Below are 23,826 nucleotides of genomic sequence, written 5' to 3' on the forward strand. Positions count from 1 at the left end.
AGGTTCCCGTGGTGGACTCGGCCGAGGTCGTGGAGCTGCTCTCGCTGGGAGAGGAAGAGGTTCCCGTGGTGGACTCGGCCGAGGTCGTGGGGCTGCTCTCGCTGGGAGAGGAGGAGGTTCCCATGGTGGACTCGGCTGAGGTCATGGCGCTGCTCTCACTGGGCGAGGAGAAGGTTCCCGTGGTGGACTCGGCCGAGGTCGTGGGGCTGCTCTCGCTGGGGGAGGAGGAGGTTCCCGTGGTGGACTCGGCCGAGGTCGTGGTGCTGCTGTCGCTGGACGAGGAGAAGGTTCCCGTGGTGGACTCGGCCGAGGTCGTGGGGCTGCTCTCGCTGGACGAGGAGGCGGTGCCCGTGGTGGGTTCGGCCGAGGTTATGGGGACTCCTTCACTGGGCGAGGAGGAGGTTCCCGTGGTGGCATAAGCTGATGTGGTGAGAATGCTCTTGGTGGGAGATGAGGAGGTGCCAATGGTGGACTCGGCTGATGTCGTGGGGCTGCTCTCACTGGACAAGGAGGAGGTTCCCGTGGAGGACTCGGCCGAGGTCGTGGGGCTGCTCTCGCTGGGAGAGGAGGAGGTTCCTGTGGTGGACTCGGCCGAGGTCGTGGGGCTGCTCTCGCGGGGGGAGGAGGAGGTTCCCGTGGTGGACTCGGCCGAGGTCGTGGTGCTGCTGTCGCTGGACGAGGAGAAGGTTCCCGTGGTGGACTCGGCCGAGGTCGTGGTGCTGCTGTCGCTGGACGAGGAGAAGGTTCCCGTGGTGGACTCGGCCGAGGTCGTGGGGCTGCTCTCGCTGGACGAGGAGGCGGTGCCCGTGATGAGCCCGGCCGAGGTCATGTGGCTGCTCTCGCTGGCAGAGGAGGAGGTGCCCGTGGTGGACTCGGCCAAGGTCGTGGGGCTGCTCTCGCTGGGAGAGGAGGAGGTTCCCGTGGTGGACTCGGCCGAGGTCGTGGAGCTGCTCTCGCTGGGAGATGAGGAGGTGCCGGTTGTGGTCTCAGCTATGGTTGTGTGGCTGCTCTCGCTGTGAGTGGAAGAGAAGCCAGTGGTGGACTCAGCTGAGGGCGTCGAGATGCTCTCACTGAGAGAGGAGGAGGTGACCATGGTGGTTTTTACTGAAATTGTGGAGCTGCTCTCGCTGGGAGAGGAGGAGGGGCCCATGGTGGACTTGGCCGAGGTCGTTGTGCTGCTCTCGTTGGGGGAGGAGGAGGTTCCCGTGGTGGACTCGGCCGAGGTCGTGGGGCTGCTCTCACTGGGAGAGGAGATGGTTCCCGTGGTGGACTCGGCCGAGGTCGTGGGGCTGCTCTCGCTGGGAGAGGAGGAGGTTCCCGTGGTGAACTCGGCCGAGGTCGTGGGGCTGCTCTCACTGGGAGAGGGGGAGGTTCCCGTGGTGGACTCGGCCGAGGTCGTGGGGCTGCTCTCACTGGACGAGGAGGAGGTTCCCGTGGTGGACTCGGCCGAGGTCGTGGGGCTGCTCTCGCTGGGAGAGGAGGAGGTTCCCGTGGTGGACTTGGCCAAGGTCATGGTGCTGCTCTTGCTGGAAGAGGAGGAGGGGCCCGTGGTGGACTCAGCTGAGGTCGTGGGGTTGCTCTCGCTGGGAGAGGAGGAGGTTCCCATGGTGGACTCGGCCGAGGTCGTGGGGCTGCTCTCGCTGGGAGAGGAGGAGGATCCCGTGGTGGACTCGGCCGAGGTCGTGGGGCTGCTCTCGCTGAGGGAGGAGGAGGGGCCCGTGGTGGACTCGGCCAAGGTCGTGGGGCTGCTCTCGCTGGGGGAGGAGGAGGGGCCCGTGGTGGACTCGGCCGAGGTCGTGGGGCTGCTCTCGCTGGGAGAGGAGGAGGTTCCCGTGGTGGACTCGGCCAAGGTCGTGGGGCTGCTCTCACTGGACGAGGAGGAGGTTCCCGTGGTGGACTCGGCCGAGGTCATGGTGCTGCTCTTGCTGGAAGAGGAGGAGGTTCCCGTGGTGGACTCGGCCAAGGTCATGGGGCTGCTCTCGCTGGCAGAGGAGGAGGTTCCCGTGGTGGACTCGGCCAAGGTCGTGGGGCTGCTCTCGCTGGACGAGGAGGAGGTTCCCGTGGTGGGTTCGGCCAAGGTCGTGGGGCTGCTCTCGCTGGCAGAGGAGGAGGTTCCCGTGGTGGACTCGGCCGAGGTCGTGGGGCTGCTCTCGCTGGCAGAGGAGGAGGTTCCCGTGGTGGACTCGGCCGAGGTCGTGGGGCTTCTCTCGCTGGGAGAGGAGGAGGTTCCCGTGGTGGACTCAGCCGAGGTCGTGGGGCTGCTCTCGCTGGGAGAGGAGGAGGTTCCCGTGGTGGACTCGGCCGAGGTCGTGGGGCTGCTCTCGCTGGGGGAGGAGGAGGTTCCCGTGGTGGACTCGGCCGAGGTCGTGGGGCTGCTCTCACTGGACGAGGAGGAGTTTCCCGTGGTGGACTCGCTCGAGCTCGTAGTGTTGTTCTCGCTGGGCGAGGAGGAGGTTCCCATGGTGGACTCGGCCGAGGTCGTGGAGCTGCTCTCACTGGATGAGGAGGAGGTTCCCATGGTGGACTCGGCCGAGGTCGTGGGGCTGCTCTCGCTGGGGGAGGAGGAGGTTCCCGTGGTGGACTCGGCCGAGGTCATGGGGCTGCTCTCACTGGGCGAGAATGAGGTTCCCGTGGTGGACTCGGCTGAGGTCGTGGAGCTGCTCTCGCTGGGAGAGGAGGAGGTTCCCATGGTGGACTCGGCCGAGGTCGTGGAGCTGCTCTCACTGGATGAGGAGGAGGTTCCCATGGTGGACTCGGCCGAGGTCGTGGGGCTGCTCTCGCTGGGGGAGGAGGAGGTTCCCGTGGTGGACTCGGCCGAGGTCGTGGGGCTGCTCTCGCTGGGAGAGGAGGAGGTTCCCGTGGTGGACTCGGCCGAGGTCGTGGGGCTGCTCTCGCTGGGAGAGGAGGAGGGGCCCGTGGTGGACTCGGCCGAGGTCGTGGGGCTGCTCTCGCTGGGGGAGGAGGAGGTTCCCGTGGTGGACTCGGCCGAGGTCGTGTGGCTGCTCTCGCTGGGGGAGGAGGAGGTTCCCGTGGTGGACTCGGCCGAGGTCGTGGGGCTGCTCTCGCTGGGGGAGGAGGAGGTTCCCGTGGTGGACTCGGCCGAGGTCGTGGGGCTGCTCTCGCTGGACGAGGAGGATGTTCCCGTGGTGGACTCGGCCGAGGTCGTGGGGCTGCTCTCACTGGGAGAGGAGGAGGTTCCCGTGGTGGACTCGACCGAGGTCGTGGGGCTGCTCTCACTGGGAGAGGAGGAGGTTCCCATGGTGGACTCGGCCGAGGTCGTGGGGCTGCTCTCGCTGGGGGAGGAGGAGGTTCCCATGGTGGACTCGGCCGAGGTCGTGGGGCTGCTCTCGCTGGGGGAGGAGGAGGTTCCCGTGGTGGATTCAGTCGAGGTCGTGGGGCTGCTCTCACTGGACGAGGAGGAGGTTCCCGTGGTGGACTCGGCCGAGGTCGTGGAGCTGCTCTCACTGGACGAGGAGGAGGTTCCCGTGGTGGACTCGGCCGAGGTCGTGGGGCTGCTCTCACTGGACGAGGAGGAGGTTCCCGTGGTGGACTCGGCCGAGGTCGTGGGGCTGCTCTCGCTGGGGGAGGAGGAGGTTCCCATGGTGGACACGGCCGAGGTCGTGGGGCTGCTCTCACTGGGGGAGGAGGAGGTTCCCGTGGTGGAATCAGTCGAGGTCGTGGAGCTGCTCTTGCTGGGAGAGGAGGAGGTTCCCATGGAGGACTCGGCCGAGGTCGTGGGGCTGCTCTCGCTGGGGGAGGAGGAGGTTCCCGTGGTGGACTCGGCCGAGGTCGTGGGGCTGCTCTCGCTGGGAGAGGAGGCGGTTCCCGTGGTGGACTCGGCCGAGGTCGTGGAGCTGCTCTCGCTGGGAGAGGAGGAGGTTCCCGTGGTGGACTCGGCCGAGGTCGTGGGGCTGCTCTCGCTGGGAGAGGACGAGGTGCCCGTGGTGGACTCGGCCGAGGTCGTGGGGCTGCTCTCGCTGGGGGAGGAGGAGGTTCCCATGGTGGACTCGGCCGAGGTCATGGAGCTGCTCTCGCTGGGAGAGGAGGAGGGGCCCGTGGTGGACTCGGCCGAGGTCGTGGGGCTGCTCTCGCTGGGAGAGGAGGAGGTTCCCGTGGTGGACTCGGCCGAGGTCGTGGGGCTGCTCTCGCTGGGAGAGGACGAGGTGCCCGTGGTGGACTCGGCCGAGGTCGTGGAGCTGCTCTCGCTGGGGGAGGAGGAGGTTCCCGTGGTGGACTCGGCCGAGGTCGTGGAGCTGCTCTCGCTGGGGGAGGAGGAGGTTCCCGTGGTGGACTCGGCCGAGGTCGTGGGGCTGCTCTCGGTGGGAGAGGACGAGGTTCCCGTGGTGGACTCGGCCGAGGTCGTAGGGCTGCTCTCGCTGGGGGAGGAGGAGATTCCCGTGGTGGACTCGGCCGAGGTCGTAGGGCTGCTCTCACTGGGAGAGGAGGAGGGGCCCGTAGTGGACTTGGCCGAGGTCATGGGGCTGCTCTCGCTGGGTAATGAGGAGGTGCCAGTGGCAGACTCGGCTGAGGTCGCGGGAGTGCCCTTGCTGGATGAAGAGGAGATGCCTGTGGTGGGCTCGGCCAAAGTCGCAGAGGTGCTGTCGCTGTAAGAAGAGGAGGTTCCCGTGGTGGGCCCGGCCGAGGTCGTGGGGCTGCTCTCGCTGGGAGAGTAGGAGGGGCCCGTGGAGGACTCGGCCGAGGTTGTGTGGCTGCTCTCTCTGGGAGAAGAGGAGGTTCCCGTGGTGGACTCGGCCGAGGTCGTGGGGCTGCTCTCGCTGGGGGAGGAGGAGGTTCCCGTGGTGGACTCGGCCGAGGTCGTGGAGCTGCTCTCGCTGGGAGAGGAGGAGGTTCCCGTGGTGGACTCGGCCGAGGTCGTGGGGCTGCTCTCGCTGGGAGAGGAGGAGGTTCCCATGGTGGACTCGGCCGAGGTCGTGGAGCTGCTCTCGCTGGGAGATGAGGAGGTGCCGGTTGTGGTCTCAGCTATGGTTGTGTGGCTGCTCTCGCCGTGAGTGGAAGAGAAGCCAGTGGTGGACTCAGCTGAGGGCGTCGAGATGCTCTCATTGAGAGAGGAGGAGGTGACCATGGTGGTTTTTACTGAAATTGTGGAGCTGCTCTCGCTAGGAGAGGAGGAGGTGCCCGTAGTGGACTCGGCCGAGGTCGTGGGGCTGCTCTCGCTGGGGGAGGAGGAGGTTCCCGTGGTGGACTCAGCCGAGGTCATGGGGCTGCTCTCGCTGGGAGAGGAGGAGGTTCCCGTGGTGGACTCGGCCGAGGTCGTGGGGCTGCTCTCGCTGGGGGAGGAGGAGGTTCCCGTGGTGGACTCAGCCGAGGTCATGGGGCTGCTCTCGCTGGGAGAGGAGGAGGTTCCCGTGGTGGACTCGGCCGAGGTCGTGGGGCTGCTCTCGCTGGGAGAGGAGGAGGTTCCCATGGTGGACTCGGCCGAGGTCGTGGAGCTGCTCTCGCTGGGAGATGAGGAGGTGCCGGTTGTGGTCTCAGCTATGGTTGTGTGGCTGCTCTCGCCGTGAGTGGAAGAGAAGCCAGTGGTGGACTCAGCTGAGGGCGTCGAGATGCTCTCATTGAGAGAGGAGGAGGTGACCATGGTGGTTTTTACTGAAATTGTGGAGCTGCTCTCGCTAGGAGAGGAGGAGGTGCCCGTAGTGGACTCGGCCGAGGTCGTGGGGCTGCTCTCGCTGGGGGAGGAGGAGGTTCCCATGGTGGACTCGGCCGAGGTCATGGAGCTGCTCTCGCTGGGAGAGGAGGAGGGGCCCATGGTGGACTCGGCTGAGGTCGTGTGGCTGCTCTCACTGGACGAGGAGGAGGTTTCCGTGGTGCGTTCGGCCGAGGTCGTGGGGCTGCTCTCGCTGGGGGAGGAGGAGGGGCCCGTGGTGGACTCGGCCGAGGTCGTGGGGCTGCTCTCGCTGGGGGAGGAGGAGGGGCCCGTGGTGGACTCGGCCGAGGTCGTGGGGCTGCTCTCGCTGGGGGAGGAGGAGGTTCCCGTGGTGGACTCGACCGAGGTCGTGGGGCTGCTCTCGCTGGGGGAGGAGGAGGTTCCCGTGGTGGACTCGGCTGAGGTCGTGGGGCTGCTCTCGCTGGGAGAGGAGGAGGTTCCCGTGGTGGACTCGGCCGAGGTCGTGGGGCTGCTCTCGCTGGGGGAGGAGGAGGTTCCCGTGGTGGACTCGGCTGAGGTCGTGGGGCTGCTCTCGCTGGGGGAGGAGGAGGTTCCCGTGGTGGACTCGGCCGAGGTCGTGGGGCTGCTCTCGCTGGGGGAGGAGGAGGTTCCCGTGGTGGACTCGGCCGAGGTCGTGGGGCTGCTCTCGCTGGGAGAGGAGGAGGGGCCTGTGGTGGACTCGGCCGAGGTCGTGTGGCTGCTCTCACTGGACGAGGAGGAGGTTTCCGTGGTGGGTTCGGCCGTGGTCGTGGGGCTGCTCTCGCTGGGAGAGGAGGAGGTTCCCGTGGTGGACTCGGCCGAGGTCGTGGGGATGCTCTCGCTGGCAGAGGAGGAGGTTCCCGTGGTGGACTCGGCCGAGGTCGTGGGGCTGCTCTCGCTGGGAAAGGAGGAGGAGGTTCCCGTGGTGGACTCGACCGAGGTCGTGGGGCTGCTCTCGCTGGGGGAGGAGGAGGTTCCCGTGGAGGACTCGGCCAAGGTCGTGGGGCTGCTCTCGCTGGGAGAGGAGGAGGTTCCCGTGGTGGGCTCGGCCGAGGTCGTGGGGCTGCTCTCGCTGGGAGAGGAGGAGGTTCCCGTGGTGGACTCGGCCGAGGTCGTGGAGCTGCTCTCACTGGACGAGGAGGAGGTTCCCGTGGTGGACTCGGCCGAGGTCGTGGGGCTGCTCTCGCTGGACGAGGAGGAGGTTCCCGTGGAGGACTCGGCTGAGGTCGTGGGGCTGCTCTCGCTCGGAGAGGAGGAGGGGCCCGTTGTGGACTCGGCCGAAGTCGTTGTGCTGCTTCCGCTGGGAGAGGAGGAGGTTCCCATGGTGGACTCGGCCGAGGTCGTGGGGCTGCTCTCACTGGAAGAGGAGGAGGTTCCCGTGGTGGACTCGGCCGAGGTCGTGGGGCTGCTCTCGCTGGGAGAGGAGGAGGTTCCCGTGGTGGACTCGGCCGAGGTCGTGGGGCTGCTCTCGCTGGGAGAGGAGGAGGTTCCCGTGGTGGACTCGGCCGAGGTCGTGGGGCTGCTCTCACTGGACGAGGAGGAGGTTCCCGTGGTGGACTCGGCCGAGGTCGTGGAGCTGCTCTCACTGGACGAGGAGGAGGTTCCCATGGTGGACTCGGCCGAGGTCGTGGGGCTGCTCTCGCTGGGAGAGGAGGAGGTTCCCGTGGTGGACTCGGCCGAGGTCGTGGGGCTGCTCTCGCTGGGAAAGGAGGAGGTTCCCGTGGAGGACTCGGCCGAGGTCGTGGGGCTGCTCTCGCTGGGAGAGGAGGAGGTTCCCGTGGTGGACTCGGCCGAGGTCCTAGGGCTGCTCTCACTGGACGAGGAGGAGGTTCCCGTGGTGGGCTTGGCCAAAGTCGTGGGGCTGCTCTCACTGGACGAGGAGGAGGTTCCCGTGGAGGACTCGGCCGAGGTCGTGGGGCTGCTCTCGCTGGGAGAGGAGGAGGTTCCCGTGGTGGACTCGGCCGAGGTCCTAGGGCTGCTCTCACTGGACGAGGAGGATGTTCCCGTGGTGGACTCGGCCGAGGTCGTGGGGCTGCTCTCGCTGGGAGAGGACGAGGTGCCCGTGGTGGACTCGGCCGAGGTCGTGGAGCTGCTCTCGCTGGGAGAGGAGGAGGGGCCCGTTGTGGACTCGGCCGAAGTCGTTGTGCTGCTCCCGCTGGGAGAGGAGGAGGTTCCCATGGTAGACTCGGCCGAGGTCGTGGGGCTGCTCTCACTGGACGAGGAGGAGGTTCCCGTGGTGGACTCGGCCGAGGTCGTGGGGCTGCTCTCGCTGATAGAGGAGGAGGTTCCCGTGGTGGACTCGGCCGAGGTCATGGGGCTGCTCTCGCTGGGAGAGGAGGAGGGGCCCGTGGTGGACTCGGCCGAGGTCGTGGAGCTGCTCTCGCTGGGAGAGGAGGAGGTTCCTGTGGTGGACTCGGCCGAGGTCGTGGAGCTGCTCTCACTGGGGGAGGAGGAGGTTCCCGTAGTGGACTCGGCCGAGGTCGTGGGGCTGCTCTCGCTGGGAGAGGAGGAGGTTCCCATGGTGGAGTCGGTCCAGGTCGTGGAGCTGCTCTCGCTGGACGAGAAGGAGCCTGTGGTGGAGTTGGTCCAGGTCGTGGAGTTGCTCTCGCTGGACGAGAAGGAGCCTGTGGTGGAGTTGGTCCAGGTCGTGGAGTTGCTCTCGCTGGGAGAGGAGGAGGTTCCTGTGGTGGAGTTGGTCCAGGTCGTGGAGCTGCTCTCGCTGGAAGAGGAGGAGGTTCCCGTGGTGGACTCGGCCGAGGTCGTGGGGCTGCTCTCGCTGGAAGAGGAGGAGGTTCCCGTGGTGGACTCGGCCGAGGTCGTGGGGCTGCTCTCGCTGATAGAGGAGGAGGTTCCCGTGGTGGACTCGGCCGAGGTCATGGGGCTGCTCTCGCTGGGAGAGGAGGAGGGGCCCGTGGTGGACTCGGCCGAGGTCGTGGAGCTGCTCTCGCTGGGAGAGGAGGAGGTTCCTGTGGTGGACTCGGCCGAGGTCGTGGAGCTGCTCTCACTGGGGGAGGAGGAGGTTCCCGTAGTGGACTCGGCCGAGGTCGTGGGGCTGCTCTCGCTGGGAGAGGAGGAGGTTCCCATGGTGGAGTCGGTCCAGGTCGTGGAGCTGCTCTCGCTGGACGAGAAGGAGCCTGTGGTGGAGTTGGTCCAGGTCGTGGAGTTGCTCTCGCTGGACGAGAAGGAGCCTGTGGTGGAGTTGGTCCAGGTCGTGGAGTTGCTCTCGCTGGGAGAGGAGGAGGTTCCTGTGGTGGAGTTGGTCCAGGTCGTGGAGCTGCTCTCGCTGGAAGAGGAGGAGGTGTCTGTTGTGGTTGTGGCTGTCCCTGTTAGCAATGATATTTCTGCTCAATATTTTATCTCCAGTGTTATCATTTCAAGCTGGAATTTGCAACAGGACCTAAGATTGTTTTACACCCAAAGGTCATTTCTCAGGGGTTTTGGCACCAACATTTCTGGTTTTTCCGCCTTGAGAGCCCTCTCTCCCTGCCTGCCAATTTCCTGGCCTCTCTCGTATGCACATTCCTCACCGCTTTACTTGAGTCCCTATTCCCACAGAAACCACCGTCCAGCTCACAAAGGCTAAATTCAGATGGGTCTGGGGTGACCAGGGCAACCCCCTCATTTCTCCTTCTCACTGATAACCAAGGGCTCTATCCCCAGCTCTGGTAGAGGTCTGGGGGCTACTGACAATTATGGACCATTATGCAAACTGCTTCCCTTGTAACCAGACCCTGGCATGAACCAAATCCCATTCCAGAGCCGGGGAAAGAACCCAGGAGTCCTGGCTCCCAGCACCCCCTGCTCTAACCCACCAGCCCCCACTCCCCTCCCAGAGCCAGGGAGAGAACCCAGGAGTTCTGGCTCCCAGCCCCCCTGCTCTGACCCACCAGCCCCCACTCCCCTCCCAGAGCTGGGGAGAGAACCTAGGAGTCCTGACCCCCAACCCCCCTGCTCTAATCAATCGGCCCCCCACTCCCCTCCCAGAGCCGGGGAGAGAACCCAGGAGTCCTGGCTCCCAGCCCTCCTGGTCTAACCCACCAGCCCCCCTCCCCTCCCCTCCCCTCCCAGAGCTGAGGAGAACCTTCATCTGGAATAGCACCTCTCTCCCCTGCCGCCTCCCTTCTCCTCCCCGCCCTGGAGATTTGGAAGTTCTCTCCGCATTGATGTCCGACTCCCGCCCGATACAGCCCTTCGCAAGCATGGCCCAGCCCCACTGACCCACGGGAGGGAGGAGGGATCGGGTTATGGGGGGCTACGGCGGACTAGCACAGAAGAGCCCTTAACAGCAGCATCCCTGAAATGGGATTCCCAGTTCTCCCTCCCACAGGGAATACCCTAGATTTGTCTCACTCCTGCCCCACCAGCACACAGAGTGGCCCTGTTGGGGGGGGGGTTGCCCCTAGCCCCAGCCCTGCCCCATCCAGGGGGACACTAACCCCTGCAGTCTCAGCTGGCCGAGTCACCCCAGAATTAGGGAGAGGCTAGGAAGTGGGAATTTTCCATCACATCTCTATGTCTGCCTCAGTTTCCCTCTGCACTTTGCCTGACTACCCAGCATACCGAGGGTTAACGCTGCCTGAGACCAGTGCAGGGTGAGGACACACACCACTGCCTGGGGTGGCATGAACGGGGCCCTAGCAGACCCAGCTGAAGCCGCCCCCCAGCACAGAGCTCCCCGAGGGCACCCCCAGGGCAGAGCCGGCGGCTGGGGAAGGGTGTGGACCCGGCGTTGCCAAATGCGGTCGGGCGCATTCCTGGAGGTTTCCTGCCATGACACGTCTTTCATTCAAGGTTAATCTTTAGTTCCTGGAGACTCCAGGGCGCACCTGAAGGGTCAGAAACCTGGGGGCTGGGACCTGGGCAGCCGTTGGGGAGAGGCGTGGCCCCGATCACCCCTAGGGCTGGGGCCAAGAGGAGGCGCCGAAGCCAGCCAGTCCAGCTGAGCCGGCTGGTGGCTCTGGCTCGGCCCGGCCCTGCCCCTCTGGGCCGTGCAGGGACCGGTCTGGGCCGCGCAGGGACCGATCTGGGCCAGCGGCACTTGCAGATCGCCCGCACCCCACCCCGTGGCAGCAGGCCCAGCCGGAGCCTGGCAGGGCTGGGGGAGCCACCGGGGTGCAGGGGGCTGGTGTCGGAGGTGCTGGATGAGTCACTGGGGCCGTGGGACTGGTGACGGACCGGGGCATAGACCGGACCCTTGGGGAGCTGTGATACCCCCCTCCCCATCCCCTGCACACACACACACACACACACCCCACTCCTCTCCCCAACCCCTCCTCCATCCCCCCACCTCCAACCATCCATCCCCCTGTGCCCCCACACTCCTCCTCCCCCAAATCCTCCATCCCCCACCTCCAGCCATCCATCCCCCTGTGCCCCCACAGCCCTCCTCCCCCCATACCTCCACACCCCTCCTCCCCAATCCCTCCTTCATTCACCTCTCCATCCCCCACCTCCAGCCATCCATCCCCCTGTGCCCCCACAGCCCTCCTCCCCCCATACCTCCACACCCCTCCTCCCCAATCCCTCCTTCATTCACCTCTCCATTCCCCACCTCCAGCCATCCATCCCCCTGTGCCCCCTCCACACCCCTTCATCCCCCAACCCCTCCTCCCTCCATATCTCCCACTTCCATCCCCCATCCCCACACAGTGCTCCATCCATCCATCCCCTCGTCCCCCCACACCCCTCCTCCAGCCAACCTCCCAGCACCCTGTGCCCCCCAGACCACTCCATCCCTCCCCTCTAACCTCTCCTTCATCCACCTCTCCATCCCCCACCTCCATCCATCCGTCCCCCGATTCCCCCCCAAACCCATCCTCCATAGACTCATAGAAGATCAGGCTCGGACGGGACCTCAGGAGGGATCTAGTCCAATCCCCTGCTCAAAGCAGGACCAATCCCAACTCAATCATCCCAGCCAGGGCTTTGTCAAGCCGGGCCCTAAAAACCTCTAAGGGTGGAGATCCCACCACCTCCCTAGGGAACCCATTCCAGTGCTTCACCACCCTCCTAGGGAAATAGTGTTTCCTAATATCCAATCTAGACCTGCCCCCCTGCAACGTGAGACCATCGCTCCTTGTTCTGTCACCTGCCACCACCGAGAACAGCCGAGCTCCATCCTCTCTTTTGTGGAGCAGTTTTACTGGGACTCTCTGCATTGGTGCTGGATGGTGGTGGGATATCAGGAGGTGATGTCACTTGAGGGATAATACCTGAGACTGTACCCTGAGCTCAGGAGGCGTCTGGGGCCCGGTGACCCCTTCTGCCTGGGAAACTGGACAAAGGCTGGAGGAGGAGCCGGGGAAGTGGCTGGGAGACACGCAGGAAGGGGTTTCAGTTTGGGGGACCCCGTTACTGCAACCGTCCTTCTCGCTGGTCACACACTCCCAGGGGTTAAGTGTAGCTCCTCCGCCCCCCAAAACCGCTCCTCTCTGAGCCTCCAGCAGGCCTGGTCCTTGTTAATCCCCCTTTGTTTTACTGCCCCCCAGTCATCTACTGCAGGAAGCGCCAGCCACGGGTGCAGGAGATCCCACTTCTGCCACCAGCTGTCATGCAGTGTGGGGGAGTCAGGGCCCTGCACCCCCAATTCCTGCGATTCACTGGGACTCTCAGCCAGCCAGTAACACAGAAGGTTGATTAGCCGACAGGAACACAGTCCCAAGCAGGGCTTGTAGGTACAGAGAACAGAAACTCTCAGCCAGGTCCATCTTGGGGGGCAGGGAGCCCAGACCCCAGTGCTGGGCCTCCCTCCGTTTCCCCAGCCAGCTCCAAACTGAAACCCCCTCCAGCATCTCCCCCCAGCCACAACCCCGGCTCCTCCTCCAGCCTTTGTGCAGTTTCCCAGGCAGAAGAGGTCACCTGTTCCCTCAGCCGCTCCTCGTAAGTCATGTGCTCCAGCCCCCGGATCATTTTTGTTGCCCTCCGCTGGACTCTCTCCAATTTGTCCAAATCCCTTCTGTAGTGGGGGGCCCAAAGCTGGACCCAGTCTCCAGATGAGGCCTCACCAATGTCAAATAGAGGGGAATGATCATGTCCCTCGATCAGCTGGCCATGCCCCTACTTATACAGCCCAAAATGATGTTAGCCTTCTCGGCAACAAGGGCCCACTGCTGACTCAGATCCAGCTTCTCGTCCACTGTAACCCCCAGGTCCTTTTCTGCAGAACTGCTGCCTAGCCACTCGGGCCCTAGTCTGTAGCAGTGCCTGGGATTCTTCTGTCCTAAGGGCAGGACTCTGCACTGTCCTTCCATCCCCTTGTCCATCCATCCACCCCCATCACCACCCCCACCACTCCTCCCCCCAACCCCTCCTGCATCCACCCCTCCATCCCCCAGATTGCTCCATTCATCCCTCCCCCTGTGCCCCCAGACCTCTCCATCTCCCACACCCCTCCTTCATCCATCACCCCACCACTCCTCCCCCAACCCCTCCTGCATCCACCCCTCCATCCCCCAGATTGCTCCATTCATCCCTCCCCCTGTGCCCCCAGACCTCTCCATCCCCCACACCCCTCCTTCATCCATCACCCCACCACTCCTCCCCCTAACCCCTCCTGCATCCACCCCTCCATCCCCCCCACACTGCTCCATCAATCCATCCCCCTGTACTGCCCACACCCCTCCATCCCCCCTAACCCCTCCTTCATCCATCACCCCACCACTCCTCCCCCTAACCCGTCCTGCATCCACCCCTCCATCCCCCCTAACCCCTCCTTCATCCATCACCCCACCCCCCTTCCTCCCCCCCACACTGCTCCATCAATCCATCCCCCTGTACCGCCCACACTCCCCATCCCCCCTAACCCCTCCTGCATCCACCCCTCCATCCCCCCTCCAGCCATCCATCCCCATCCCCTCCACACCTCTCCATCCCCCCACTCTCCTCCAATTACCCCTTCCACCCCTCTCCCCACACTCCTCCTCCATTCATGCCCCCACACTCACACACTATAGGGTGCCATGGGGGGGGGGGCTGGGATGCCAAAGACCTGGGCTGTGTGTCCAGGCAGCCACAGAGGGCTGGGGGATGTATCCTGGGGGCTGGGATGCCAGGGACAGGGGAACTGAGGGGTGTCCAGGCAGCCATGGGGGGCTGCAGTGGATAGGGGGCAGCCAGCCAATACTGTAGCCCCCTGTCTCCCAGGGGCTTAGCTGGGCCCCTCCCCCACCCCATGGCTTGCCCTCCCCCAGGTGGTCCCCTGGGAACTCACCCCCCATGGAGGCCAGGGCCAGAGCTGCCCAGAGGCAGAGCACCACAGGCGTCATCCCCACGCTCCCGTCATGGGTCCTCATGGGCGGGGGGCACAGGCAGGTGCCGGAGGGGCCGGTGCCGGGCTCTGGAGAGGAGGGTGCAGCAGGGTAGCCTCCAGGATCCTGCTGGGAGCTGAAGTGCTGCCCAGGGGGATGTTGGATTTCATAGAGGGAGGAGAACAGGTGGGAGGGGCCCCCAGGCGTCGGTCCAAACCACAGCGATCCAGCTGATAAGGGAGCCCGCGCCCCACTCCACACCCCACACTGCTAGCGGGGCCTGGCAGCCAGCACCCCGGAGCCCTGGGGGGCTGGGTGGGGGGCTGCTGCCCTGCCAGGGCGAGGGGCCGCAGAGCGGGCGGTGCCAAGCTTGGAGCAGGGAGCTGCTGGTGACAACTCCTTCAATAGCTGGGCAAATATTTGGAGAAAGCCTGTTGCTAGAACCCGGTGCAAGGGAGCTTGAAAGAGCCGGGCCGGCTGCCCAAGCAGAGGATTTCTCACTCTGGGCCCCCCCATCCCCGTGGCCTCTGGGCTTCTCCTGGTGCATCCTCACACACCTGCCCCCCCTCGCCAGGCCAGGAATATCAGGGGAGAGGGTCCCACCCGGGCAGCAGGGACTTGACCCGGGGTCTTTTGCTGAGCCAGCGGCCCGGCCTTCCCCTGGCTGCAGGAATTAACGTGAGCTGCCCCGGTTTGTGACACCTGGCCTGTGAGCGCAGGGGTGACTCCCACCCGCATCCCCGAGGGCCTCGCTACCCTGGAGAATGAGGGCACGTGGCTGTGTGAGTGACAGCGCACAGCCCGCGTGCGAGCAGGTGGGGCGTGTGTGAGTGACAGCGCACAGCCCGCGTGCGAGCAGGTGGGACGTGTGTGAGTGACAGCGCACAGCCCGCGTGCGAGCAGGTGGGACGTGTGTGAGTGACAGTGCACAGCCCGCGTGTGAGCAGGTGGGACGTGTGTGAGTGACAGTGTGCGGCCCACGTGCAAGCAGGTGGGACGTGTGTGAGTGACAGCGCACAGCCCGCGTGCGAGCAGGTGGGACGTGTGTGAGTGACAGCGCACAGCCCGCGTGCGAGCAGGTGGGATGTGTGTGAGTGACAGTGTGCAGCCCATGTGCGAGCAGGTGGGACATGTGTAAGTGACGGCACTTAGCCACGTGCAAGAAAGTGGGATGTGCGTGAGTGACAGGACTTTGCAGTGTGCGAGCAGGGGGTACATGTCCGAGTGACAGCGCACAGCCAGTGTGCAAGCAGATGGTACGTGTGGGAGTGATAACACGCAGCCCATGTGCGAGCAGGTGGGACGTGTGTGAGCTACAGCGTATAGCTCATGTGTGTGCAGGTAGCACATGCAGGAGTGACAGCACGCAGCCCGCGTGCAAGCAGGCGGGACGTGTGTGTGACAGCACTTAGCCCCGTGCAAGCAAGAGGGACGTGTGTGAGTGACAGCGTCCAGCCTGTGTGCGAGCAGATGGGATGTGCGGGGGTGACAGCGTGCAGCCCACGTGCAAGCAGGCGGGATGTGTGGGAGTGAGTGAGTGAGCTGGTGGGCCATGTGGCCAGGCATAACCATGATACTGTGGCGCATGGGACCCCGTGTGCCCAAGTGACTGGCTGTTTACATGCCCCCCCCCAAGCTCAGTTCCTGATAATGCTGCATTGACGTCAGGGCAGGGTAACTAATTTGCCTTTTATAAACAGGGTGTTTCCTTCCTTAAGGAGACGAGTGCTTAATCAGTGCTTCAAAGGGAGCTCGTTACCAACGCTCATGCCCTTGGAGTCCGTTTATCGTTACGGCAAACATAACACCAAATATAAATAGCATCTGAAGGGCAGAGCCTACCTGTCCACCCCACCCTGGGATCTCTGCCCGGCGCTGGGAGGGGAGTGGGGACTGGTGGGTCAGAGCAGGGGGGCTGGGAGCCAGGACTCCTGGGTTCTCTCCCCGGCTCTGGGAGGAGTGGAGGCTGGCGGGTTAGAGCAGGGGGGGCTGGGAGCCAGGATTCCTGGGTTCTCTCCCCGGCTCTGGGAGGGGAGTAGGGGCTGGTGGGTAGAGTGGGGGGTGGCTGGGAGCCAGGACTCCTGGGTTCTCTCCCCGGCTCTGGGAGGGGCGTAGGGGCTGGTGGGTAGAGTGGGTGGTGGCTGGGAGCCAGGACTCCTGGGTTCTCTCCCCGGCTCTGGGAGGGGCGTAGGGGCTGGTGGGTAGAGTGGGGGGTGGCTGGGAGCCAGGACTCCTGGGTTCTCTCGCCGGCTCTGGGAGGGGAGTGGGAGCTGGTGGGTTACAGCAGGGGGGGCTGGGAGCCAGGACTCCTGGGTTCTCTCCCCGGCTCTGGGAGGGGAGTGGGGGCTGGTGGGTTAGAGCAGGGGGGCTGGGAGCCAGGACTCCTGGGTTCTCTCCCCGGCTCTGGGAGGGGAGTGGGAGCTGGTGGGTTACAGCAGGGGGGGCTGGGTGCTATAAAAACAGCCCTACTGGGTCAGACTAAAGGTCCATCCAGCCCAGTGTCCTGCCTGCTGACTGCGGCCAATGCCGGGTGCTCCAGAGGGAGTGAACAGAACAGGGAATCACTGAGTGACCCAGCCCCTGTTGCCCATTGCCAGGTGCTGGCAAACAGAGGCCAGGGACACCTTCCCTGCCCAGCCTGGCTAGTAGCCATCAATGGGCCCATCCTCTGGGATCTTCTCTAGTTCTTCTTTGAACCCTGTTATGGTCTTGGCCTTCACAACACCCCCTGGCGAGGAGTTCCACAGGTTAACAGTGCGTTGGGTGCAGAAATATGTCCTTGTGTTTGTTTTAAACCTGCTGCCTATTAATTTCATTGGATGACCCCTAGTTCTTGTGTTATGAGAAGAAGTAAATAACACTCCCTTATTTACTTTCTCTCAAACAACTATAAACGTATAGACTTCTGCCATATGCCCTCTCTTAGGCATCTCTGTTCCAAGCTGAACAGTCCCAGTCTGAACTAACTCTCCTCTCACGGTAGCCGGTCCAGACCCCCCAGCAGTTGTGTTGCCCCTTTCTGAACCTTTTCCAAGTCCAATAGATCTTTTTTGAGATGGGGCGACCATATCTGCCCACAGTATTCAAGGTGTGGGGGTACCATGGATTTATTGAGAAGCAACATGATATTTTCTGTCTGATTATCTCTCCCTTTCCTAATAGGACTCCTGGGTTCTCTCCCTGGCTCTGGGAGGGGAGTGGGGGCTGGTGGGTCAGAGCAGGGGGGGCTGGGAGCCAGGACTCCTGGGTTCTCTCCCCGGCTCTGGGAGGGGATTGGGGTCTGGTAGGTTAGAGCAGGGGGGGCTAGGAGCCAGGACTCCTGGGTTCTCTCCCCGGCTCTGGGAGGGGAGTGGGAGCTGGTGGGTCAGAGCAGGGGGGGCTGGGAGCCAGGACTCCTGGGTTCTCTCCCTGGTTCTGGGAGGGGAGTGGGGGCTGGTGGTTAGAGCAGGGGGGCTGGGAGCCAGGACTCCTGGGTTCTCCCCACTGCCCCCAGTCTCACAAGTCCATTCTCCTCTGGGTTAACTTCCCCACGTCTGCGACACAAGCCTCAGGCAGTTTCTGGTGGCAGTGTCTCCCGCTGTCCCCGTGCCCCGGAGAGCAGGTTCTGGGGAGGTTGCCCGGGTGCATTCCAGTGGATTTATCAGCTGGTTCTGCTTCAGCGGCCTTTCACTTCCTGCTCTCGTCGCCCAGTCCTGCCCGCTTCACTGTTACGCCTCTGCCCACCCAGCCATCCTACCAACAGGGACGCCTGGCTGAGACGAGGGCCCCACTGCGCCAGGCGCTGCACACAGCCCCCCAGACTGTGACCCCCATTGTGATGGGGCTGCACAGCCCCCATGGTCGGGACCCCCATCACAACCTCCCTCTTACACAGAGACCACCCCAATCACACGCCCCTCTTCCCCAGGGGAACTCATTTTCCAGGGCTCATCCAGCGTCTCTGCTGGGAACTGACCTGGGTAGCTCATCTCAGGGGGAACGGGGGGCGCCACCTGTCAGGCCGCGGGAGAAGGGGGGAAGGCGGAGGAGCAGAGCTAACAGCTAGGGGGGCTGGATCAAGGGACCAGGCTGCAGCAGATGCCAGTTCCCAGGCCAGGAGATGCCCCCTTGGGCTGGACTCCGAGAAAACTCTGGGCAAGCCCCAGCACCTTTTGGGGTTCCCTGGTAGCCTCTCAGGGGCTGGGCCTGCCCCAGCATCTCCTTTCATGGCTCCCTGCCCTGGGCCGCCTCCCAGAGCCCAGCTGGCCCCACTGTCTGGGGAAGCAGCTGCCCGGCAGCCCTTTCTAACGAACCCCACCTGGCCCCGGTGAGTGAATGGGACAGCCCCAGCCCCTTAAAGGGGACCAGCAGTTTGCTGTAGGGCCCACCCCGACCAGGAGCCGTGGTGGCCTACCCCTCCTCCAGCCCAAGCCCTCAGCAAACCGGGAGGGTGCCAGGAGTGGGGGGCTGGCAGGGGGCCCAGCCTGGGGGGGAAGGAGCCAGGGTACCACCTGCCCGGGGCCATGCTCCCAGGCCATGTACGGACCCGCCTGACACCAAATGGGCTGCCATGGCGATGCACAGAACCACTCAGCGCTGCCATGGCGACGCACGGAACCACACAGTGCACAGAACCGCATGGCACTGCATGGGCTGCCATGGCGATGCACGGAACCACTCAGCGCTGCCATGGTGACACATGGAGCTACAGAGTGCACAGAACCGCACAGCACTTCCATGGCGGCGCATGGAACCGAACACTGCACAGAACTGCGCAGCACTGCCATGGTGACACGCAGAACCGCACACTGCACAGAACCGCGCAGCACTGCCATGGCGACACATGGAACCGAACAGTGCACAGAACCGCGCAGCACTGCCATGGCGACGCATGGAACCGAACACTGCACAGAACTGCGCAGCACTGCCATGGTGACACGCGGAACCGCACACTGCACAGAACCGCTCAGCGCTGCCCTGGCGACGCACGGAACCAAACAGTGCACAGAACCCCATGGCACTGCATGGGCTGCCATGGCGATGCACGGAACCACTCAGTGCTGCCATGGTGACACATGGAGCTACAGAGTGCACAGAACCGTGCCGTGGTGCCATGGCGACACACAGAACAGCACAGTACACAGAACCATGTGGCACTGCATGGGCTGCCATGGCGACACGCGGAACCGCACACTGCACAGAACTGCGCAGCACTGCACACTGCACAGAACCATGTGGCACTGCATGGGCTGCCATGGAGACGCATGGAACCAAACAGTGCACAGAACCGCGCAGCACTGCCATGGCAACGCAAAGAACTGCACACTGCACAGAACCGCGCAGCACTGCCATGGCGATGCACGGAACCGAACAGTGCACAGAACCGCGCAGCACTGCCATGGCAACGCAGAGAACTGCACACTGCACAGAACCGCGCAGCACTGCCATGGCGATGCACGGAACCGAACAGTGCACAGAACCGCGCAGCACTGCCATGGCGACGCACAGAACTGATCAGTACACAGAACCCCGCAGCACTGCCATGGCGATGCATGGAACCGAACCGTGCACAGAACCGTGCAGCACTGCCATGGCGACGCACAGAACCGCACACTGCACAGAACCGCGCAGCACTGCCATGGCAACGCACGGAACCGCACACTGCACAGAACCGCCCAGCACTGCCATGGCGACTCACGGAACCACACACTGCACAGAACCGCGCAGCACTGCCATGGCGACGCACAGAACCGCGCAGCACTGCCATGGCGACGCACAGAACCGAACAGTGCACAGAACCGTGCAGCACTGCCATGGCGACGCATGGAACCGAACAGTGCACAGAACCGTGCAGCACTGCCATGGCGATGCATGGAACCGCACAGTGCACAGAAATGCGCAGCACTGCCATGGTGACGCATGGAACCGAACAGTGCACAGAACCGTGCAGCACTGCCATGGTGATGCACGGAACCGCACAGTGCACAGAACCGCGCAGCACTGCCATGGTGATGCACGGAACCGCATACTGCACAGAACCGCACAGCACTGCCATGGTGACGCACGGAACCGCACACTGCACAGAACCGCGTGGCGCTGCATGGGCTGCCATGGCAACGCGTGGGACCGCTCAGCGCTGCTGTGATGCTGCGTTGAATCACCTGCCTTCCCAGGCTGGGGGAGTTCGTCTCTCCCCCGCCCCCTCCGGCACTGGCCCCAGGCGGTTCCGGGCCGGGTGGGCGCAGGTGCCCAGGACCCGGGCGCAGGGAGCAAGGGGGTGATGGGTTCCCAGGGCACAGCCCAGGGCATGGAGTGGGAGAACTCTCCACTCGCCAGGATGTCCGGGCCAGCACCCGGAGCCCGTCCCTGAGCACGCTCCATGGAGCTATAAATAACTGCTGAGATTCCACAGAACAAATACATCAAAGGTCACCCTGGGCACCTGAGAAACAAACTCACCCCCGGTGGGGGGCAACGTGCGCATCTGAGCCAGGCCTCGCCCAGCCGCTGACGCAACAGGGAGGGGATAGGGTGGAGGGCTGGGAGCCAGGACTCCTGGGTTCTTTCCCCAGCTGTGGGAGGGGAGTGGGGGCTGGTGGTCACAGCAGGGGGGCTGGGAGCCAGGACTCCTGGGTTCTCTCCCTGGCTCTGGGAGGGCAGTGGGAGCTGGTGGTTAGAGCAGGGGGGGCTGGGAGCCAGGACTCCTGGGTTCTCTTCCCGGCTCTGGGAGGGGAGTGGGGGCTGGTGGGTCAGAGCAGGGGGGCTGGGAGCCAGGACTCCTGGGTTCTCTCCCCAGCTCTGGGAGGGGAGTGGAGGCTGGTGGGTCAGAGCAGGGGGGGCTGGGAGCCAGGACTCCTGGGTTCTCTCCCCAGCTCTGGGAGAGGAGTGGGGGCTGGCGGTTTAAGCAGAGGGGGCTGGGAACCTGGGTTCCACGCCTGGCCGAGTGTTGAGTCACTGTTATTTCTCCTTTCCCCCCCCGGGCCTTGCCCGACTTTGCCCTCAGTAATGGGTATAAGATTTGTGTGCACAGAGCACAGGGCCAGAGCTGCCCCTCCGCCCACGGGGCAGCCCGACGCAAAGCGCTCAGCCAGAGACACGGCCTGGGTTCGGGGCAAGGGGTCAGCGTCGGGGTGGGGTCAGTCAATGGAGCAGGGGGCTGAGGGGGGGAGGTTGTCGAGCTGGGGAAGCATTGGCAGAAAGCCAGGCCCAGCTTCAGGGGCAGGGGGTAAGGTATCCATTAGCCATCAAGGTTCATTTCCAGGGTAGGGCCAGGAATTAAGGTCTGGGTGAGGGGTTATGGGCTGTGATTTGCGTCAGTGGTGGGGGTCATCCATGGGGCAAGGCTGGGCTGGGGGACACATTTAGGGTTCGGGTGGGAGGTCGGTGATCGTGCCAGGCCTGGGGTCAGGGTTAGGGGGTTACAAACAATGGCCAGACCCAGGGGCCCCTGGATCCAGCCTCACAGCCCCCGGTCCCTCGGTGCTTTGCGGGGAGTGGACAGACCAGGGCGATTCACCGAGGGGTCCCGCCCCAGCTCCAGGCTGGCAGAGGTTTCGGGACACCCCGGGCAGGGGGCTGTGCCAACAACCCTTTGGGCAGATACCCCTCAATAGGGGAGAGTGGGTGAGACCAGGGGACAGGCTCAGGTTGGCGACAGGGGCTGGGGCTAGGATTTAGGACAGGGGGGGATCGTCCAGCGCAGGCTGCACGCTCCCTTCCCCCCTCACACAGTCCCGGGCGGCAGCCCCACAGCAACGCCGGAGCCCAGCGGAGCCAAGGCCTCGCCCAACCGGCCCGGCTAATGCCAAGGTGCCAATATTTGCTCATGGATAAACACTGGAGAGAAAGTCAAACAGGGCCGGGCCACGGCGGGATGGGGGGGAAGGTGAGAGGGACGGGACGGGGTGAGTGGCTCCCCGCATCCGTGTCAGGGGCTGGCAGAGCCTCTTCCAGGACCCAGAGCCGGCTACATCGCCAGACAACGGATAACACCAGAGAGGGCGCTAGGCAATGTAGACCTGTGCCAGGGGCTCACCTGCACAGGGGCAGGGCCTAGGGAGCTGTATACTTGTGCTAGGGGCTTACCTGTGCAGAGGGTGGGGTCTGGGACAGCTTTACCCGTCACCCTCTGACCCCAGCTGCTCCCCGTTCATCCCTCCTGCACCCCACGGACCCAGCCCCCAAGGCTGCCACATATACCCCCAGGTCCCATCCACCCCCTGGGCCCTGCACCCACTGGTAAACCCTCTCCACTGCAGCCCCCCACCCCACCAGGGATCCCCTCCCCATGCACACCCCTCCCAGACCTGTCCCAGGCCCTGTACCCCCATAGGTAACCCCTCCCCGCTGCAGCTTCCCCCCCCCCCAGTCCATGTCTCCTTAGGGTCCCAGACCCACTCGGGCTGCTCTCCCACCCTCCACATAAGAGCACCCAGACTGGGTCAGACCAAGGGTCCATCTAGCCCAGTGTCCTGTCTGCAGACCGCGGCCACTGCCAGGCGCCCCCGAGGGAATGAACAGAACAGGGAATCACCGAATGACCCAGCCCTTGTCGCCAATTCCCAGCTCTGGCAAACAGGGGCCAGGGACCCCATCCCTGCCCAGCCTGGCTAGTAGCCATCGATGGACCCATCCTCCAGGAACTGATCTAGTTCTTCTTTGAACCCTGGTAGGGTCTTGGCCTTCGCAACATCCCCTGGCAAGGAGTTCCCCAGGTTAACAGTGCATTGGGTGAAGAAACACGCCCTTGTTTGTTTTTAACCTGCTGCCTATTAATTTCATTGGGTGCCCCCTAGTTCTTGTGTTATGAGAAGGAGTAAATAACACTCCTTTATCTACTTTCTCTGCACCCGTCATGAGTTTATAGCCCTCTATTCACATCCTCCCTTACTCATCTCTGTCCCAAGCCGAACAGTCCCAGCCTGATTAATCTCTCCTCACACGGCAGCCGTCCAGACCCTCATCGTTTTTGTTGCCCTTTTCCGAACCTTTTCCAAATCCAATAGATCTCTTCTGAGATGGGGCGCCCGCATCTGCCCGCAGTATTCACAAAGGCAAGAAGCCTGGGAAACGAGCAGGGAGAAGTGGGAGTCCTGGCACAGCCAAGGCACTATGATGTGACTGGAATGACAGAGACTTGGTGGGGTCACTCACGTGGCTGGAGCACTGTCGTGGATGGAAGGACAGGCAGGGCAGGAAAGGTGGGGGAGTTGCATTGTATGTCAGAGAGCAGTATGACTGCTCAGCGCTCCGGTGTGAAACTGCAGAAAAGCCTGAGAGTCTCTGGATTAAGTTTAGAAGTGGGAGCAACAAGGGGGATGCCCTGGTGGGAGTCTGCTGTAGACACCAGACCAGGGGGATGAGGTGGACCAGGCTTTCTTCCGGTAACTAGCAGACGTTACTAGATCGCAGGCCCTGGTTCTCATGGGAGACGTCAGGAATCAATTCTGAAGCACTTAGAGGAGAGGAAGGTGACCAGGAACAGTCAGCGTGGGTTCACCAAGGGCGAGTCATGCCTGACTAATCTGATTGTCTTCTATGAGGAGATAACTGGGTCTGCGGATGAGGCGAAAGCAGCAGACATGTTATTCCTTGACTTTAGCAAAGCTTTTGATACGGTCTCCCACAGTATTCTTGCCAGCAAGTTAAAGCAGTATGGGCTGGATGAATGGACTATGAGGTGGATAGAAAGCTGGCTAGATTGTCGGGCTCAATGGGTAGTGATCAACGGCTCCATGTCTAGTTGGCAGCCAGTTTCAAGCGGAGTGCCCCAAGGGTTGGTCCTGGGGCCGGTTTTGTTCAATATCTTCATTGATGACCTGGAGGATGGCGTGGACTGCACCCTCAGCAAGTTTGCAGCTGACATTAAACTGGGAGGAGTGGTCGATACGCTGGAGGGTAGGGATAGGATACAGAGGGACCTAGACAAGTTAGAGGATTGGGCCAAAAGAAACCTGA

The 23,826-nt window shown here is 63.7% G+C and overlaps 1 protein-coding gene across 1 annotated transcript; it reads right to left on the bottom strand.

Annotated features, from left to right (window-relative positions):
- Positions 1 to 205: 205 nt before the first annotated feature.
- Positions 206 to 5,727, bottom strand: LOC115643118 (putative protein TPRXL; the record flags this gene model as incomplete). Its single annotated transcript, XM_030546935.1, has 4 exons — positions 5,609 to 5,727; positions 3,443 to 3,526; positions 2,702 to 2,803; positions 206 to 301 (listed from the first exon to the last, which is right to left on the bottom strand). Coding segments are annotated over exons 1-4 (384 nt in total), but the record flags the coding sequence as incomplete, so codon positions are not given.
- Between the last annotated feature and the right edge of the window lie 18,099 nt (positions 5,728 to 23,826).

Source organism: Gopherus evgoodei, unplaced genomic scaffold (assembly GCF_007399415.2).
Source record: "Gopherus evgoodei ecotype Sinaloan lineage unplaced genomic scaffold, rGopEvg1_v1.p scaffold_51_arrow_ctg1, whole genome shotgun sequence".
Taxonomy (NCBI): Eukaryota; Metazoa; Chordata; order Testudines; family Testudinidae; genus Gopherus; species Gopherus evgoodei.